General features: G+C 47.6%; 2 protein-coding genes across 2 annotated transcripts in view; one reads left to right on the plus strand and one right to left on the minus strand.

Moving 5' to 3' along the window:
• The window catches only part of TOP3A (DNA topoisomerase III alpha), a 92757-nt gene extending 88092 nt beyond the window's left edge, over positions 1-4665 (minus strand). The window contains exon 1 of the mRNA XM_007941461.1: positions 4486-4665. Within this exon, the coding sequence (XP_007939652.1) occupies positions 4486-4665 (180 nt within the window). The remainder of the gene's footprint in view (positions 1-4485) is intronic.
• A 790-nt stretch (positions 4666-5455) lies between these two features.
• SMCR8 (SMCR8-C9orf72 complex subunit) lies at positions 5456-12353 on the plus strand. The gene is made up of 2 exons (XM_007941462.2): positions 5456-7818; positions 11900-12353. Exons 1-2 carry the CDS (start codon positions 5456-5458, stop codon positions 12351-12353), a joined length of 2817 nt encoding a protein of 938 aa, XP_007939653.1.
• Positions 12354-16266: the final 3913 nt, after the last annotated feature.

The raw sequence follows: 16266 nt of genomic DNA on the forward strand, positions 1-16266 counted from the left end.
AAAATAAAAGGGGACCATGTTTGCTGGTCTGATAGAGCCTGGTGGAACCACTGAGACTATGGCCCCTAGCTGCCATTCAGGTCTGGAATTGAACCCACCCCTGTGGCTTCCAGCCAAGCAACAGACAGATATAGGAGCTGAACATTTACCTGAGGTCGATACACTCCTTGGAGAGAACAATCATGGGAGAAAAAGGGGCCGTTTATGCACAGCAAGACTGCCCAGGGCGTAGGGGTGTATGGAGGGATGGACACAGGGAAGAGGTGGCTGTCGGGAGGAAGTGGGAGGGGAGCTGTTGTATTGCAGTGAATTGTGGTCAGTGTCATGAGACAAAGTGTAAGTGAACTGCTGTATGGAATGTGAATTTGCTCTGTAAATTTTCACACAAATCACCAAAAAAAAAAAAAAAGAAAGAAAGAAATACCGTTTGATCCAGCAATCACATTACTAAATACATATACTAAACAAGTGCTCAGCTAAGGACAAGAACAGATACATGCACATTCATGTTCATTGCAGCACTATTTACAATAGCAAAAAAGATGAAAACAACCTAGGTGCCCATCAACAGAAGAATGGATAAGCAAACCATGGTACATACAATGGAATAGTATACAATACTAAAGAATAATGTAGCATCTGCAAAACACTGCATGACGTGGATGAACTTTATGGTGACGTTATGCTGAATGAAATAAGTCAATCACAGAAGGACAAATATTGTATTAGTTCATTATTGTAAGAAGTCAAGGAAAGGTTTATGTATAGAAGAAAACTTTCTTTTTTTGTTGGTTACCAGGGGTGGGAGAGGAGGGGAAGGAATGCTGCAAAAATAAAATAAAAAAGCTAAGGCATTTAGCACTAAGAACTATACCTGCATTTATTCTAGACAATTACATATTTCTTCCCTTTATGACTACGTAAGGGGAGCTTGTCCAGGTGCAGTCTGTTGCCTTTCTCTCTGACTCACAAATGAACCTTGTGCTTAGGACCAGATATGTCAGCCTGGTTTCCTGAATAGGATGTGAGTATGAACTAAAGCACATTCCACAGCAGCAGGTGGCCTATCAGCAGATCCTGTATTTCTTGCCCTGAGTATTTTCAACATTCCCAGGAACTGCTCAGCAAAGTATGTGTATCAAACAGCACCTGGCCAACTCTACATCTATAACTGTTCTCAGCAGGGAAGGAATGGGGTCTTCCTTTTCCTGCAGCAAGAGAACACATGCAGACTATCTCTCTGCTTCAGAACAAGATCCACTGGCTACAGGGGACGGATACCCCTATTGAAGTTGACCTTGCTTTGTCTCTTTTCTATGTAAGTGTTCCATCCAAAAAAAAAAAAAAAAAAAAAAAGAAAAAAAAAAAAAAAAGAAAAAGCTACAGTAGTCAATACAGCATGGTACTGTTGTTATTAGGAAGGGCATACTGATTAGTGGAATGTAATTGAGAGTCCAGACATAAACCCTTACTTCTATAGTCAACTGATTTTTTTCCCCCTTATATTTCATTAGGGAGCTCTGGTAGTGTAGTGCCTAAGGCACTTGACTGCTGTCAGAAGGCTAGCGGTTCTACCCACCAGCCACTCCTCAGAAGGAAGGCTGGGCAATCTACTTCCATGGTGATACTGCCTCGGAAACCCAAGAAGGGGTCGCTAAGAATGGGGTCCGACTTGACGGCACATAACAACATATTTCATTAATTTTGTTGTTGTTGAGAATACACACAGCAAAACACACCAATTCAACAGTTTCTACGTGTGACTGATTTTTAACAAGGGTTCAATGAGGAAAGAATAATCTAACAAATGGTTCCATGATTCCTGGATAGCTATATACAAATGAATAAAATTGGACTCCACATCATATACAAAAACTAACTCAAAATGTATCAAAATTTAAGATTTAAAACCATAAAACTCTTAGAAGAAAACATAGGGATAATCTTCATGACCTTAGATTGGGCAACACACTCTTAGGACACCAAAAAATATAATCAATAACAGATTATATTTTTAATCCTTCTGAAGAGTGGCTGGTGGGTTTGAACCGCCAGCCTTCTGGTTAGCAGTCAAATACCTTAGGCACTATGCCACCATAGAGTATTCAGCCATAAAAAGGAATGAAGTACTGATACATGCTATAAGATGGATGAACTGCAAAAATATTATGTTAAGTAAGCGGGGGTGTGGGCAGTGACTGCTTAATAGGTACAAGGTTTCCACATGGAGTGATGAAAATTTCTCGAACTAAGACGTGGTAGTGATTGAACACATTGTAAATGTACTAAATGCCACTGAACTGTACACTTTTAACATGGATAAAACAGTATTCTGTTTTCTGAATTTTACCGCACACACACAAACCACCACAGACTGTCCCCTTATACTTAGGAATGGCCCTCGTGACCTGCCTTCAGCTGACTCTCTTGCTTATCTCCCTGTACCCTCCTCCTATGTGCTTAACTAACTTCTCACTGGCTTTCAACATGTCAAGCTGCTGCAATCTACTGTTCTTCACACATACTGTTTTCATTGCCTGGTAAAATTTACCAGATTCATTTGTTATTGTTGTTATGTCCCTTCCAGTCGGCCCCAACTCATAGCGACCCCTCTTTGAGTTTCCGAGGCAGGATCACTACGGAAGTAGATTGCCCAACCTTCCTTCTGAGGAGTGGCTGGTGGGTTAGCAGTCAAGTGCCTTAGGCACTACGCTACCAGAGCTCCTCAGATTAATTTAGTCTCTTGTTTTCCAGACTTGATAGTAGGCACTAGGAATACAGCAATGAATAAAAAAGACAAAGGCCCTGCCAGTCTAAGGAGGGGTGGTGAAAGGCATCAAATAAGACACAGTATATTATTTAACTGAAATGGGTAGGTCCAAGTACAAGAACAGGATGCTGTGGTGTTTATGTTTGTGTGTCAATTTGGCTGGGCAGCTGGTGGTAGTTATTCTCCATGATGAGACTGGCAATCAACTCCATGGTGGGATCTACCACAAGCAGCTGAGTAGCTGCCTTAGGGAATGTGATCTGCTTCCTGTATATAAGCAGAAGCCTTGGAGAATGGTCTCTAGCCTATGGCACGCTTGGACCCTGCAGGTAGCCATGTCCTTGTTCAGCAGCCTGCCATGCTCTGCCAACCTTGGGACTTACAGTGGACTTAAATTAATGGCCTGCAGTGTGGTCTGGTAACATCGAGACTATGCCATTTTATTTGTCAACCTTGGGCTTCTCAGCCTCAGCAGCTGTCCAAGTGAAGAAACGCCTTTAGCTTCAATGGGCTGGGAGCTGGAGGCAGAGGTGAAACCCAAGGCTGAGGAGCTTTCACCCAGCCCCTAGACCCTGGCACTTTGAACTTGGACTTAAACTCTCCAAATTTGTAAGAATAAACTCCTGTTTATTAAAGCCATCCCATTTGTGGTATATTCCTGTCAGAGCGGCACTAGGTAACCAGAACAGATGCTATGGCAGCAAATCAGAGAGGGTCCCTGCTCTAGTGGGGGAGGGAAGAGTGCAGGAAAAGGTTCCTTGAAGAAGAGACATCTAAGCAGAGTCCTGAAGGATAAGAAGTTAATGGGGCAATCTACTTTCGTAGTGATACCGTGTAGGAAACCCAAGGAGGGGGTCACTATGAGTCAGATCCGACTTGAAGGCTGTAAGTTTGGTTTTTTGGTTTTTAAAGGTAGAGGTGCCATTCTCAAGAACTCTAGAAGTAGACAACCTTGGAGTTGGTCCTGGAGAAAGGTGAAGCTCTTAGCTGGCACTCACACAACCTTCGCCCACTATCCTTGCCCTTGACACAGCAACCTAGGGACTCCAACCTAGAAAGAAAAAAGGAGCTGGAACTTCACGACCTGCTTAGAAATTCTTCTGAAAACCATTTCAGAATCCGTTGTCCTAGAGATTAAGGTCCCCATGTTATCTCTTTGGGAAGCTTTTTCTTACCTATCCTTTTCTTTGTGCCTCCAGTGCATCTGTTTGTCTTGCCTGTGTTGTATGTCTCTGGAAGTCTGATCCCCAAACCCTAGAGTTGCCCTGTCAGCGGGCTGCACGGTGGAGGGATATGGCAGAAGATGGGGAGAGCTAGGTAAGCTAGGGAATGATCGCTGAGGACTGAAAAGACCCAATTATAGCAGTTCGATCAGTGGTTCCCAAACTTCCCTGACTAGCCAATACCCCAGGCGATTCTGAAGAGCAGACAAGCTAGGGAACTGCTGCCGGGTAGGGGAGGTGCACAGAGGATCAAAGCTTTTTCAGTACATAATACGTGAAAAGTCCTAAATACCTTTATAAATGTCTACTCGTCCGAGGAAAGCCTGACGCCTGGGAAACCCCCCAGGAGGCTACTACAATAGCCCAGAGAGGAAGAGGAGGCATCCAGAAATGAGAGCAGTAGCCTCAATTTCTATTCCGGGCGCCCACCGCAATGTTTCGCTCAGTGGGCCAGCCTCTGGGACACAGAGGACTGGAAATGCGCTTTCTTACCCGTCTCATACGACTGTTAGATAGCAGGTCAGCGATACCCTTGGCTGCGTCGTTTTTCTCGGCCACACAGAGGACCTTCCGCACCCCTCGGAAGGCCACTTCCATGGCGGCGCGGGAGAAGCCACAGGATCCGGGCTGTGGCAGCCACCGGCGCGCAAAGCAGGCGGCCAGGAAAATCATCCCTGGACCCCGCGCATGCTGGAGAGCCGTGCTGAGGTCCGCCCGCCGCCCGCAGCGAGGGGGCGAGCGCCTCTAGGAACCACCCACGTCCCAGCTGCCTCCCCACCACCCTGCCAGGAGAGCGCCGGGCCGTTCCGACGAGCGCCCCTAGCTCTGCGCGCGCGTTCCTCTTCTTCGCAGCCCCACTTGGCTCCTTACCCCCGCCGCGCGTTCTCACAATCACTTCCGCGCCTACTCGGAAGTCCATGCGAATGCTTCCGGGTCACGGGGCGCGTAGGCCGTGAGTCATGTGATATGAAGATGGCGGCGCCGCGGTAGCTGTCTCTGGGTTGTGGCGTCCAAGGAGCCCCAACGGTTTCTGCCCTCAGGCTGTGGGGGCAACAATGCTTAACTGACCCCTGCGGCGACCCGTAATCCCGTGTTAGGCACCCGTTCCGGGCTGAGCTGTTGTTGGCGCGGTGGATTCAGTGCAGTGCCGGTGACTTCGCTGCAGGTGCCTTACGCAGCCCGCGCTCCCTGCGGGAGGAGGAAGGCAACCAGCCTCCCCAGTCCTCTGGGTCCGAGGCCTTGGAGTACATGAAGCCGCCGAGGGCTCCGGAGGAGCTACAGCTCTGAGGTGGCTGGGGGAGTTTGAGTCCTCGAGTGTGTGACAGGAAGCCTAGGATCCCTGAGGGCTCAAAGAAGGCCACAAGGATTTAGCTTCCTCCTCCAGAAGCCCAGGTTCCTAGCATTAACTACCCCAGCATTCTTTTCCACTTTCTCTCCATGTTCTCTCCACACATCTGGAAATATGATCAGCGCCCCTGATGTGGTAGCCTTTACCAAAGACGACGAGTACGAGGAGGAGCCTTACAATGAACCGGCCCTACCTGAGGAGTACTCTGTGCCGCTGTACCCCTTTGCCAGCCAGGGAGCCAACCCATGGTCCAAACTGTCTGGGGCAAAGTTCTCGAGGGACTTCATTCTTATTTCCGAGTTCTCTGAGCAGGTGGGACCCCAACCCTTGCTAACCATCCCCAATGACACCAAAGTTTTTGGCACTTTTGATCTCAATTATTTCTCCCTGCGGATCATGTCTGTGGATTACCAGGCCTCCTTTGTGGGCCATCCCCCTGGTTCTGCCTATCCCAAGCTCAACTTTGTGGAAGACTCCATGGTGGTGCTGGGCGATTCCAAGGAGGGAGCCTTTGCATATGTGCACCACCTTACTCTGTATGACTTGGAGGCTCGTGGCTTCGTGAGGCCCTTTTGCATGGCTTATATCTCGGCAGACCAGCACAAAATCATGCAGCAGTTTCAGGAGCTTTCGGCTGAATTTTCTAAAGCTTCTGAGTGTTTGAAGACAGGCAACAGAAAGGCATTTGCTGGGGAACTTGAAAAAAAGCTGAAAGACTTGGATTACACCAGGACAGTGCTGCACACAGAAACTGAGATTCAGAAGAAAGCCAATGACAAAGGCTTTTACTCATCTCAGGCGATTGAGAAAGCCAATGAGTTGGCCAGTGTGGAGAAGTCCATCATTGAACATCAAGACCTGCTGAAACAGATCCGCTCATATCCTTATCGGAAGTTGAAGGAGTCTGATTTGAGTGCTGGGGAGGCAGAGCACACCCAGGAGCAGGCTGGCCAGGCATCCACTACCTCTAACCCTGATGAGTTTGCTGACACAGAAATTTACACTAGCAGACCAGCGTATACCCCAAAACTCATCAAAGCAAAGTCCACGAAGTGTTTTGACAAGAAGCTGAAGACCTTGGAAGAGCTCTGTGACACTGAGTATTTCACCCAGACGCTGGCTCAGCTCAGCCACATTGAGCATATGTTCAGAGGAGACCTGTGCTACCTCTTGACTAGCCGGATTGACAGAGCCCTTCTAAAGCAACAGCACATAACAAACTTCCTCTTTGAAGACTTTGTGGAGGTTATTGACAGGGTGGTAGAGAAACAAGGTAGCACATCCTTTGAGCCTAGTCGAGACAGGCCACCTTCCAGGTCTCTCGAAGAATGTTTGATTCCCAAAGTGTTAATTAGTGTTGGTTCTTACAAGTCCAGCGTGGAATCAGTGCTGATCAAGATGGAGCAGGAACTTGGAAATGAGGAGTACAAGGAAGTGGAGGTGACAGAAGTGAGTAGTTTTGATCCCCAAGAGAACTTGGACTACCTAGATATGGACATGAAAGGGAGTATCAGCAGTGGTGAAAGCATTGAGGTTCTAGGAACAGAGAAGTCCACCTCTGTGCTGCCTAAGTCTGATAGCCTGACCAGCCTCACAGTACCACTGAGCCCTCAGGTGGTGCGGAGCAAGGCAGTTAGCCACAGGACCATCAGTGAGGACAGTATTGAAGTCCTCAGCACCTGCCCCTCTGAGGCTCTCATCCCTGATGACTTTAAGGCCAGCTACCCAAGTGCCATTAATGAGGAGGAATCTTATGCAGATGACAATGAAGGGGCCATCCACTTCCAGGCAAGTACCAGCTCCCCAGATCTGAGGGAGGAAAAGGAGGGCAGTGTGGAAAACACCCCATCACAAACCGACTCCTCTTGCTGTATTGGGAAGGAGAGCGACACCCTGCTGGTGCCGCTCCCTACTCCAGCTCACAAGCTCGTTGATGATGATGGAGTGGTGAACATTCCCCCACAATGCTATAGGCAGAAGGACCAGGGGTTCCACGTGGACTTTGCAGTGGAAAATGTTAATCTTTCTTCTCAAGGCAACAGTTCTGAAAGCTTTCCTCCTTATGAGCTGGACCCTAGCTGCCTGCTGGCCAGCCGGGATATCAGTAAGACCAGCCTGGACAACTACTCAGACTCCACCAGCTATGTGAGCAGCGCAGCTTCCACCAGCTCAGACAGGACTCCCTCGTCTCTGCATCCCACTGGCCCGTCTTCTGAAAGGCATAAAAAGAGGGCTGGCCAGAATGCCTTAAAATTCATCCGCCAGTACCCCTTTGCCCACCCAGCCATCTACTCACTGCTCAGTGGGAGGACACTCGTGGTCCTGGGGGAGGATGAAGCCATTGTCAGAAAGCTCGTGACGGCACTTTCCATCTTTGTACCCAACTATGGCCGCTATGCCAAGCCTGTGAAGCACTGGATCTCCTCCCCTTTGCACATTACAGATTTTCAGAAGTGGAAGCTTATTGGCCTGCAGAGGTAACTGGTTACAGGTGGTGGGGAAGGGCCCTGTCCACATAGAGATTAGGGAGGCTTGAAATGCACATCTCTTTGGATGCGGTAGGCCCAGATTCAGAGATCTTTGGCTTCCAGATGGGGTCCTGCCTCAAATCAGTGTGTTAACTTTTAATAAATTATTCCCCTTTCACTTCTGTGTCATGGGAGGGGGTTGCAGTTCTTAAGTGGTTCCCAACTCTGCTGTGTTAGAATTATTGGAGAATTTTTTAAATCACAGATTTCTGGGCATCATCCTCAGAGACTAAATCAGTTGAGCTTGGGTAAGACATGGAATTTTTCTGTGTGCAGCAAAATTTGAGACCTCAGGTGCTTTCTATACATGACTGAGAAAAGATCTGCTGGTTGTGATAGTCCTTGGAGAGGGCATTTGTCACAGAGGGATAGTGGGGTATCCTTTGGTTCTCACTGTAGTGTTTGCTCAAGGAGCCTGTCTGAGGAAATGCAGCAGTCTCTTCTCATCCTCTCTGCATTTGGATTTCATTTCCCCATGCTACTTACTTCTGCTGGGACTGTGGTTAAAGCATTGGGCTGCTAACCACAATGTTGGTGGTTCAAATCTACCAGCCACTCCATGGGAGGAAGATGAGGCAATGTGGCTCTCTAAAGATTTACAGCCTTGGAAACCCTATGGAGTTCTCTGTCCTATAGAGTCATGATGAGTTGCAGTCGACTCGATGGCAGTGAGTTTTGTTTTGACTCAGTGAGCTAAGTCTTGCTAAGGGGCTCTTTTCCTCCATATATGCACTGGGTTCAATTTCCTCCTTTTGTGATCCTGGACATGTAATTTCACATGTCTAAGGCCCACTCACATTGTTATAAAACAAAGGCATAGGACTAAGTGATCATCAAAATCCTTTCTGACTCTGTCTGTCCTGCCTATATTACATAGAAAAAAGTCAACTGAATTTCTTTCAGACCTTAATCAACAATTGAATTCTTAATTTCCCAACTTTCTCCTCAATCCTTAAGGTTAGTGAAGTTATTTCTTCTTATGGAAGTCTTGTGGAGCTTTCTGTAGCCCTTACTGCATTAGGTTTTACCTGGGGTAGTCATGGTATGATCTAAGCAAATGCATTACCATGTAGGGATTGAGTCATTTGTTGAGGATCTATTAAAGATCACGTGGGTGCCAGGAAACCAGAGAGGGTGCGTGCTGGTCCTGGCTCTAATGCCAGTTCATTCACGGGGTGCATTTTGGGCAAGTTGCTCTAGCACTCTAGGCTTTAGTTCCTTCTGTAGGAAGTAAGAGGCTTGGGTCAGTGAATGGTCATTTGCCAAATGTTTATCGAGGTCTGAGTGCAAGCACTGTGCCTGGTGCCAGAATTACAAGGTGAGTCAATCATGGCAGCAGATGAGAGAAAGAGCATGACCTTCAGGTTCAGCCCCTGAAGCCACAGCTCCAGCCACAATTCCATCACTGCTATGAGACCTGGAGTCAGGCAACTTGGCCTCTCTGAGGCTGTTTCCTCAGCTGCAACTGGAGCTAATGAGACCTACTCCATGATAAAGTCTGTCAGAGAGCCTCTTGCATCTGATCCCTGCTGACCAGTCTCCTCTTAGATACAAGCAGGGGACACAGACATAGATTGTGCCAGGAAGCAGGCCAGTGACACAGAGAATGAGTATGGCTCTCATAGCCATACTTCAGGGAGCATCCTGGAAAACAGACTCTTTAAGCATGTATTTCTCTCCCCTCAAAAGCCAGAGAGACCCAGTGAATTGAGATGTTTGAAAAGAATCCCAAGTGGGAGAGTTATTATTTCTCCCATTAAACTTTCCTTCTCAAACCTTAAGTGTGCACTGATGGTAGTAATTGGGGATATCTTCCCCCAGAGTTTCCTGTTCAGGCAGGGGGACAATGAGGCAGGGGTCTATGGAGGACATGTCACTGAGGATCAACTGAGGGGCCAAAAATGGAGTGGAAATTGTACTTGCCATAACTCCCCTAACTAAAATCCAGAGAAACCCCGGGTAAACAATGGAGGTCAAGCAACACGAGGTTAAAGTCCATAGCGGTGTGGTCTGTGTCCATTAAAACGGGCACTGGAGGGTATTGTGAGCTCCACCTCTACACAACTGACCCTTAGCAGTTGTGCGAATATGGACCAGTCATCTGACCTTACTCCTACATTCACCAGATCCTATGGATGTCTCTTAGTTGGAGCTCATAGTACCCCTCACCTGGAGCTGTTGACAGGGCTCAAATATGATGTGTATAGCCTGGTGCAGACAAGAATATTGAGCCACACTGGCAGGCAGAGCCAGTGCAGAGCAGTGGGCACCTTTTAGGGATGTTGACAGGGCACTCTGATGGTACTCTGACACATGGCCTGTGTGAGTCTCTGCCTCCTGCCTGCTGCTGGGACTTACCTGGGTCTGGAATGCCTTCTGCCCTTCCAGAGCCCACCCTTTTTTCAAGGTCCAGCTCCAGTGCCAGCTCCTCCATGACCCACCTTTATTTTCCCAATCACAGGTCTCTCTCAGGGAACTTGGGACCTCGCCCATGTCTCCTTTCTCATCAGGGAACTGTGTACAGGTCTCTTCTTCCCAACATACTGAGCTCATTCAGGATAAGAATTCCTGGCTCATTTTCATTCTATTTTCAGCTTCCAGGTCAGTGCCTGGTATACAGTAGGTGTCCAATAAGGTTTATTAATTATATGAGAAGATAATAAAACCCAAAAGGAAAAATGTTGTGAGACTATCTTGGCCCCAAGTTATTGTCAACCCTTTTAAGAATAGGGTATAACTTATAGCTTATGTCTTAGATAAGTGGGAGCTCTGGTTGCTTAGTGCCTAAGGCACTTGACTGCTAACAGAAGGCTGGTGGTTCAAACCCACCAGCCACTCCTCGGAAGGAAGGTTGGGCAATCTACTTCCATAGTGATACTGCCTTGGAAACCCAAGGAGGGGATGCTATGAGTTGGGTCCAACCTGAAAGCACATAACAACAACATTAGACTGTACAGTTTGGTCAGCCAGTTTCTACAGGGTAATTCCCGGCTCTGGAAAACTGATCTAAACCAAACCAAACCCATTGCCATTGAGTCGATTCTGACTCATAGCAACCCCCACTGTGTTTCCAAGGTGGTAAATCTTTACAGAAGTAGAATGATTGCCCTGTCTTCCTTCTGCAGAATGGCTAGTGGGTTTGAACTGCCAACCTTCTGATTAGCAGTCAAATGCCTTAGGCACTGCACCATTAGAGCTTCTTGGAAAAATGATCTAGAGGCTTGTTAAGAAGCAGCTTACTAAGGCTGGTGACCACTTCAGTTTCCTCTCCTCATGGGACCACACTTTCTACCTGTACTAGGCAATGAGGGCACTAGAGTAAGGCAGACGCAGCCCTGGCTCTTGAGAAGCTCCTTGTCTAGAGGAGAGGCAAGTAAGCAGCAGTACCCTCCCTGGTGAGTGCCAGCTATGAATAGTAATAATGATAATCTTAGCACTTAGCTTTTACTAAGGGACAGGCACTCCTCTAAGTATAACTCATTTAATCCCAGCAGCAACCCTATGAGGTAGGTTCTATTACTTCATCTTGTAGATGAAATTCTGAGAGGTTCAAGAATGTGATCAAGGTCACACAGCAAGGAAGCACAGGTGCACATGAGAGGGGCATTTGTTCCAGACTGAGGGATCAGGGAAGGCCAAAAAGAGTTTCAGTTACTAACTGGTGTAAACCAAGTACAAAAGGAGAGAAGGACATTCCAGGTAGAGCAAACAGGACAGTGATTTTGAGGCCCTGTAGAAAACTTAGCATGGTTCAAAAGGCAGATTCCTGTTGGGAGGTAATGGATGAGGCCTCAGAGGCTGGCAGGAATCAGTCCAGGAAGGGCTTGTGGGCTATGTCAAGGCATTTTCTCCATCATGAGGGTGGTAAGGAGCCATCTGAAGAGGAGGATAATCAGAGGTGTTTTGTAGAAAGAGCCAGTAAATTCTGGCTGAGCAGAGCTGGCCTGAAGTCAGGATGCTCCCTGCTCCCAGGCTCTGCTTCCATCTTCCTGTATGTCTCTTCCTGCTGACTTTTGCCTTTTTGTTTTAGAGTGGCCTCTCCTGCCAGTGCTGGCACCCTCCAGGCCCTTAGCCGCTATAGCCGCTATACAAGCATTCTGGATCTGGACAAGAAGACCCTGCGCTGTCCCCTGTACAGAGGCACTCTCATGACCCGCTTGGCTGACCATCGCACCCAAATTAAGCGGGGAAGCACCTACTACATGCATGTACAGAGCATGCTCACCCAACTGTGCTCTAAGGTCTTCCTTTATACCTTCTGCCACCACCTGCATCTACCTGCCCATGATCGAGAGACACAGGAACTGGTGGCCAGTCGCCAGGTGAGCTTCTTGAAGTTGAACCTGGGTCTGGTGAATGAAGATGTCAAGGTGGTCCAGTACCTGGCTGAACTGCTAAAGCTGCAGTACATACAGGAGTCTCCTGGGACCAGCCATCCCATGCTCAGGTTTGACTATGTCCCCAGCTTTTTGTATAAAATCTGAAGTTGGTCCTAACCAATGTGACCAAGACTTGTGACTCAGGGCAGAGAGGTTTGGGGGGTGGGGAGGAGGTGATCAGCATGGCCTAACAGTTGCCTGAGCTTGATTGTTTAGACTTTGGTGGTGGTGGTGGGAAGGAAATCAAGGTGGCCACCATGATTCTGATGATTCCGGGCAACTTGAGTGTTGAACGTGGGCAGAGATAGGAGCCTGGCTCTCCTGGAAGGCATCTGGAAAGGCAGTTAATAGCCACTCTTGGTGCCCTGGTGCAGAATGGCCAAGATTGGGAGTGGCTCTTCACTTCCCAAGGACTGACAGTCAGGGCAGAAGAAGAGCCAGCAGTCCCTCCAGTGGGTGAGCGAGTAGTAGCAGACCAGAGCCTAAGTGGATGAGCATCTGCCAGCATGTGTACCAGAATGAGCAGGTGGAAAATGAGACAACAGAATGCACTTGGCCTCAATCAGACCCAGCTGGAAGCCCCTGAACAAGTGAGGAGGAGGGGCAAGCTCACCACCAGCTGGGTCATCTGCAGACATCACAGCTGCTTGGGCCCCAAAGGCTGCAGAGGACAAAGGGAGGGTGAGCATGTCCTGTTCTTGCTTCCTCACCCAGAGAGAGCTGCTGGTAAACTGGTCAGCAGAAACAACTGCAGGAGCTGCTGGTACCTGGTGGGAAGAGACACTGCTCTGAGGGGTAGAGCACCCAGGAGACTGGGCAGGGTGGTGTTGCCTTTGCCTGTCACCACTGTGCAAAAGACAGGTAGTCCATGCTTTCGTGGGGAGAGGCCCACCAGCCTTTCCTAGCCGGAATGAGCTATCATTTTCTTTTCGGGAAAGGTCTGTAGAAACGTTCAAATTCAGCAGAGGTCAGATGCTCCCCACCCTTCCAGTCCTCTCACCACCATCCACCCTTTGCAACCACTGTACTACCTCGCACAGGGTCTTGTTGAAAAGGTAGCATCATCATTCTGTTAGCTGGGCGATTGGGTATTAGTCCACCTGGTGGTAGTAATCATGGGAGGGGTTTCCCACAGAAGCCAGGCTTGTCTCTCCACGTCTTCACTACTCTCCTCTACCTGAGCCCCACCTTTGCAGAAGGCATTTTCAGACTGAAAAAAGGAAAAGCCTCTGTTCATCTACCTGTTACTTCCCACCCTTACCACACCACCTGCAGGCCTCCCTCCTCTCTGTGGCTTCTTGCCAACAAGTGTGTCAAGGAATTGTTTCCTAAAACCTTGAAGATTTTATAACTTTTTTTAAAAGCTATTTTTCCCCCTACGAAGGGAACTCTGGGTGTTACTACTTCTTTTTAATTTGTCCCCAAAAAAATGTGATTACAGGGGGCTAAATCAGCCACAGTGGTTGCTCTTGGGTGTATATGTGCGTATTAGACACTGCCTTCAATGTCATTTGAGTCCTGCTGTTGACATCTCCTTTGGAGAACACCACTGACATCACTGAGAGGAGACACATGGCCAGGGAGGGTTTGCCTCTCGGAACTCTGTGACCCTCTGTCACACAGGTGTTTGTATGAAAGGAACATGCCCGCCAAGGCTTCTGGCCTCAGGCTTTTCCAGCCAGGTCCCCCTTTTCCCTCAGGGGGCTGTAGCTTTTCATAGGAGGCTGTGATCAAGACCCTTTTGTGGCAGATAGTATTACCCTCATCTCATCAGTTTCTTTGTACCTGTGTCCCACTGCATATTTTCACTGACAAAAGAATCCCCAGGAATGTCTTGACAGTTTTTAAATGTGAATGGTCTATTTTTTGCATGTGAAGGTGGCTGCACAGAAAGCCGGTTCTTCTTTGTCTAACTTTGCCTGTCACCAAGCCTCCTGCCTGGTGTTTTAAGTGCTGCTTCATTTTCTAACTGGGTGGCTAACATGTCTTTTTACGTATCCAAGGACACAGCAGTGCAATATTTTATCTTAATGAGAAGAAAGGTCTGTGGAATCCAAATGACAAAATACAGAAAAGTGATCACTGACACTAGCATTGCTGTTTTGTCACTAAGTTTTACATCAGCGTGGAAACCTACAGGTAATGCTGCTTCTTACCTCAGAAACTGAGCAAGGCAGCAGATCAGTTTCTGGCAGATACTGAACTGCAACCACTTGACCTTCTAAAAGCTAAAGCCATGCACTACAGTGATCTTAAGTAGACATCTGATTGGGGGGATATTTGCTCAGAGGCTCAGCCTTGAGGATGTTCAAAAGGTTCTTGGAACTCAGACAAAAGACAGACCAGTTGGGGTGAATAGACCTGATGTTTCCTGTGCAGAACCAACCACAGAAGGGCAAACCAGGAGTATCTCACTTCACTGAAAAGTAAAAATGGCTTTACTGAATAGTGGTTGAATTCCAGCATGGAAATTTTGGTTAAAAATGTACCTTTCCAGTGTGGCAGTTTCAAAGGATTACTTGATACAAAATATCCTAGTTTTTAAAGGGATACTGAAGTAGTACTAAACTTGAGTCACAGTTCAGGCAGAGGTATTTGGTATCTTGAAGCTCTGTTCCCTCCCAGCCCTACTCCACTTTGTAGAACTTGAACCTGCAAGAAAAGACTTGCATCTACAACTGCTAGTGGTGGTGAGACCTATGTAATGGGGCTAATTTCTTCTATTTTGAGTTTTTTCCTCAATAAGGTGAGTAAGTCTTAATAAATCTAAAAATAGCACTTCGAGAAAATAGATATTACTTCAATCACAGCTATCATGTTGAAGGGCTTGGCACTCAAACTCTCAGGCTCGTCTGAGGTTTCATCTTTACCTACAAGCCATTACTCCTCCTCCTGCCCCTTTAAAAGCAGTCTAAGGAAAACATCATCAGGCTAGCAATGATGCACTACTGATTTTTGGAAGCCCCATTTTAGAGATCAAGCTGAAAGCCTTTTCTAGCCTGTATGACATGTGTAACACTCTTACCTGAGCTCCTGCCTCACATCTGTTTCCCTCGGAGCCTTGGTCCAATGGTGGAAATTTGGGATTTTAGTTGTTACCTTTCCATAATTTACTTTAAGGCTGGCAGTTAGACACGTTGCATGTAAGTTAGGGATGGCCCAAGGTAGCTCACCTGCCTTCCACTCAGCCTGTAACTTGTTTTAGACCAGTGGCTGTGTCTAAAGCATTGTCAATTCAACCCCAAACAAATCTCATTTAAAAATCCTAGAGGGGCTAGTGGGCCCTTCACCTCCAGGGCTGCTGCAGCTCCTGCAGTGGTTGCTCAAGGGAAAGGGCACCCTCTGCTTATTGGACATCTTGCATGAAGACTGCCCACATCTACTGATGCTAAATGCATGCTCCCCTCCTCCTAGCCCCACTGTTGCATGTCCAGCCAGTTTCTAGTGTTGCACAAGCCATCTGTGTGCAGGACTGGCAGCACATCTCAAGGTGATGGAGAATTCATGGTCCAAGTGCCCAGCCATGGAAGGAACTGGTCTCCCTTGGGGGAACAATTAGTTGTCTTGTTTGCTTTGCCTCCCACCTTCCTAAAGCAAACCAGTTAGCTGTCTGGCTTTCCCTCACCACTTGATAAAACTGGGATCTTTAAAAGATTTGGTATTAACAGTATAAAAGCAAAAAAGCATTTTGTTGGATTTCTACTTCTGGCTGGAAAGCAAACTACTCAGCTGATAATGTCTGGTACCTGAAGTTTTCCTGGGCTCTCCCTCTCTCCTTTAAGCACTCATGGAATATGGCTTTTTTGGATTGAGCTTTGGTTGAAGGCAACGGAAGAAGGCAGATAAGAGGGAGGTGATGGAAGGAGCACTGCAGCAAATCCACCAGCAGCGTGGGTCCTAGGCTTCCTGGGAGTTGACTGCTCTATCCAATATGAGGGGGATGAACTTTACCCCATGTAGCAGGGGTCTTCAGTACTTACCCTCAACTAGGGAGGCGCAAACTCCCTGAACTTACATG

Source organism: Orycteropus afer, unplaced genomic scaffold (genome assembly GCF_000298275.1).
Source record: "Orycteropus afer afer isolate SDZICR_OR568_19922 unplaced genomic scaffold, OryAfe1.0 scaffold00080, whole genome shotgun sequence".
In the NCBI taxonomy this organism is placed as follows: Eukaryota; Metazoa; Chordata; class Mammalia; order Tubulidentata; family Orycteropodidae; genus Orycteropus; species Orycteropus afer.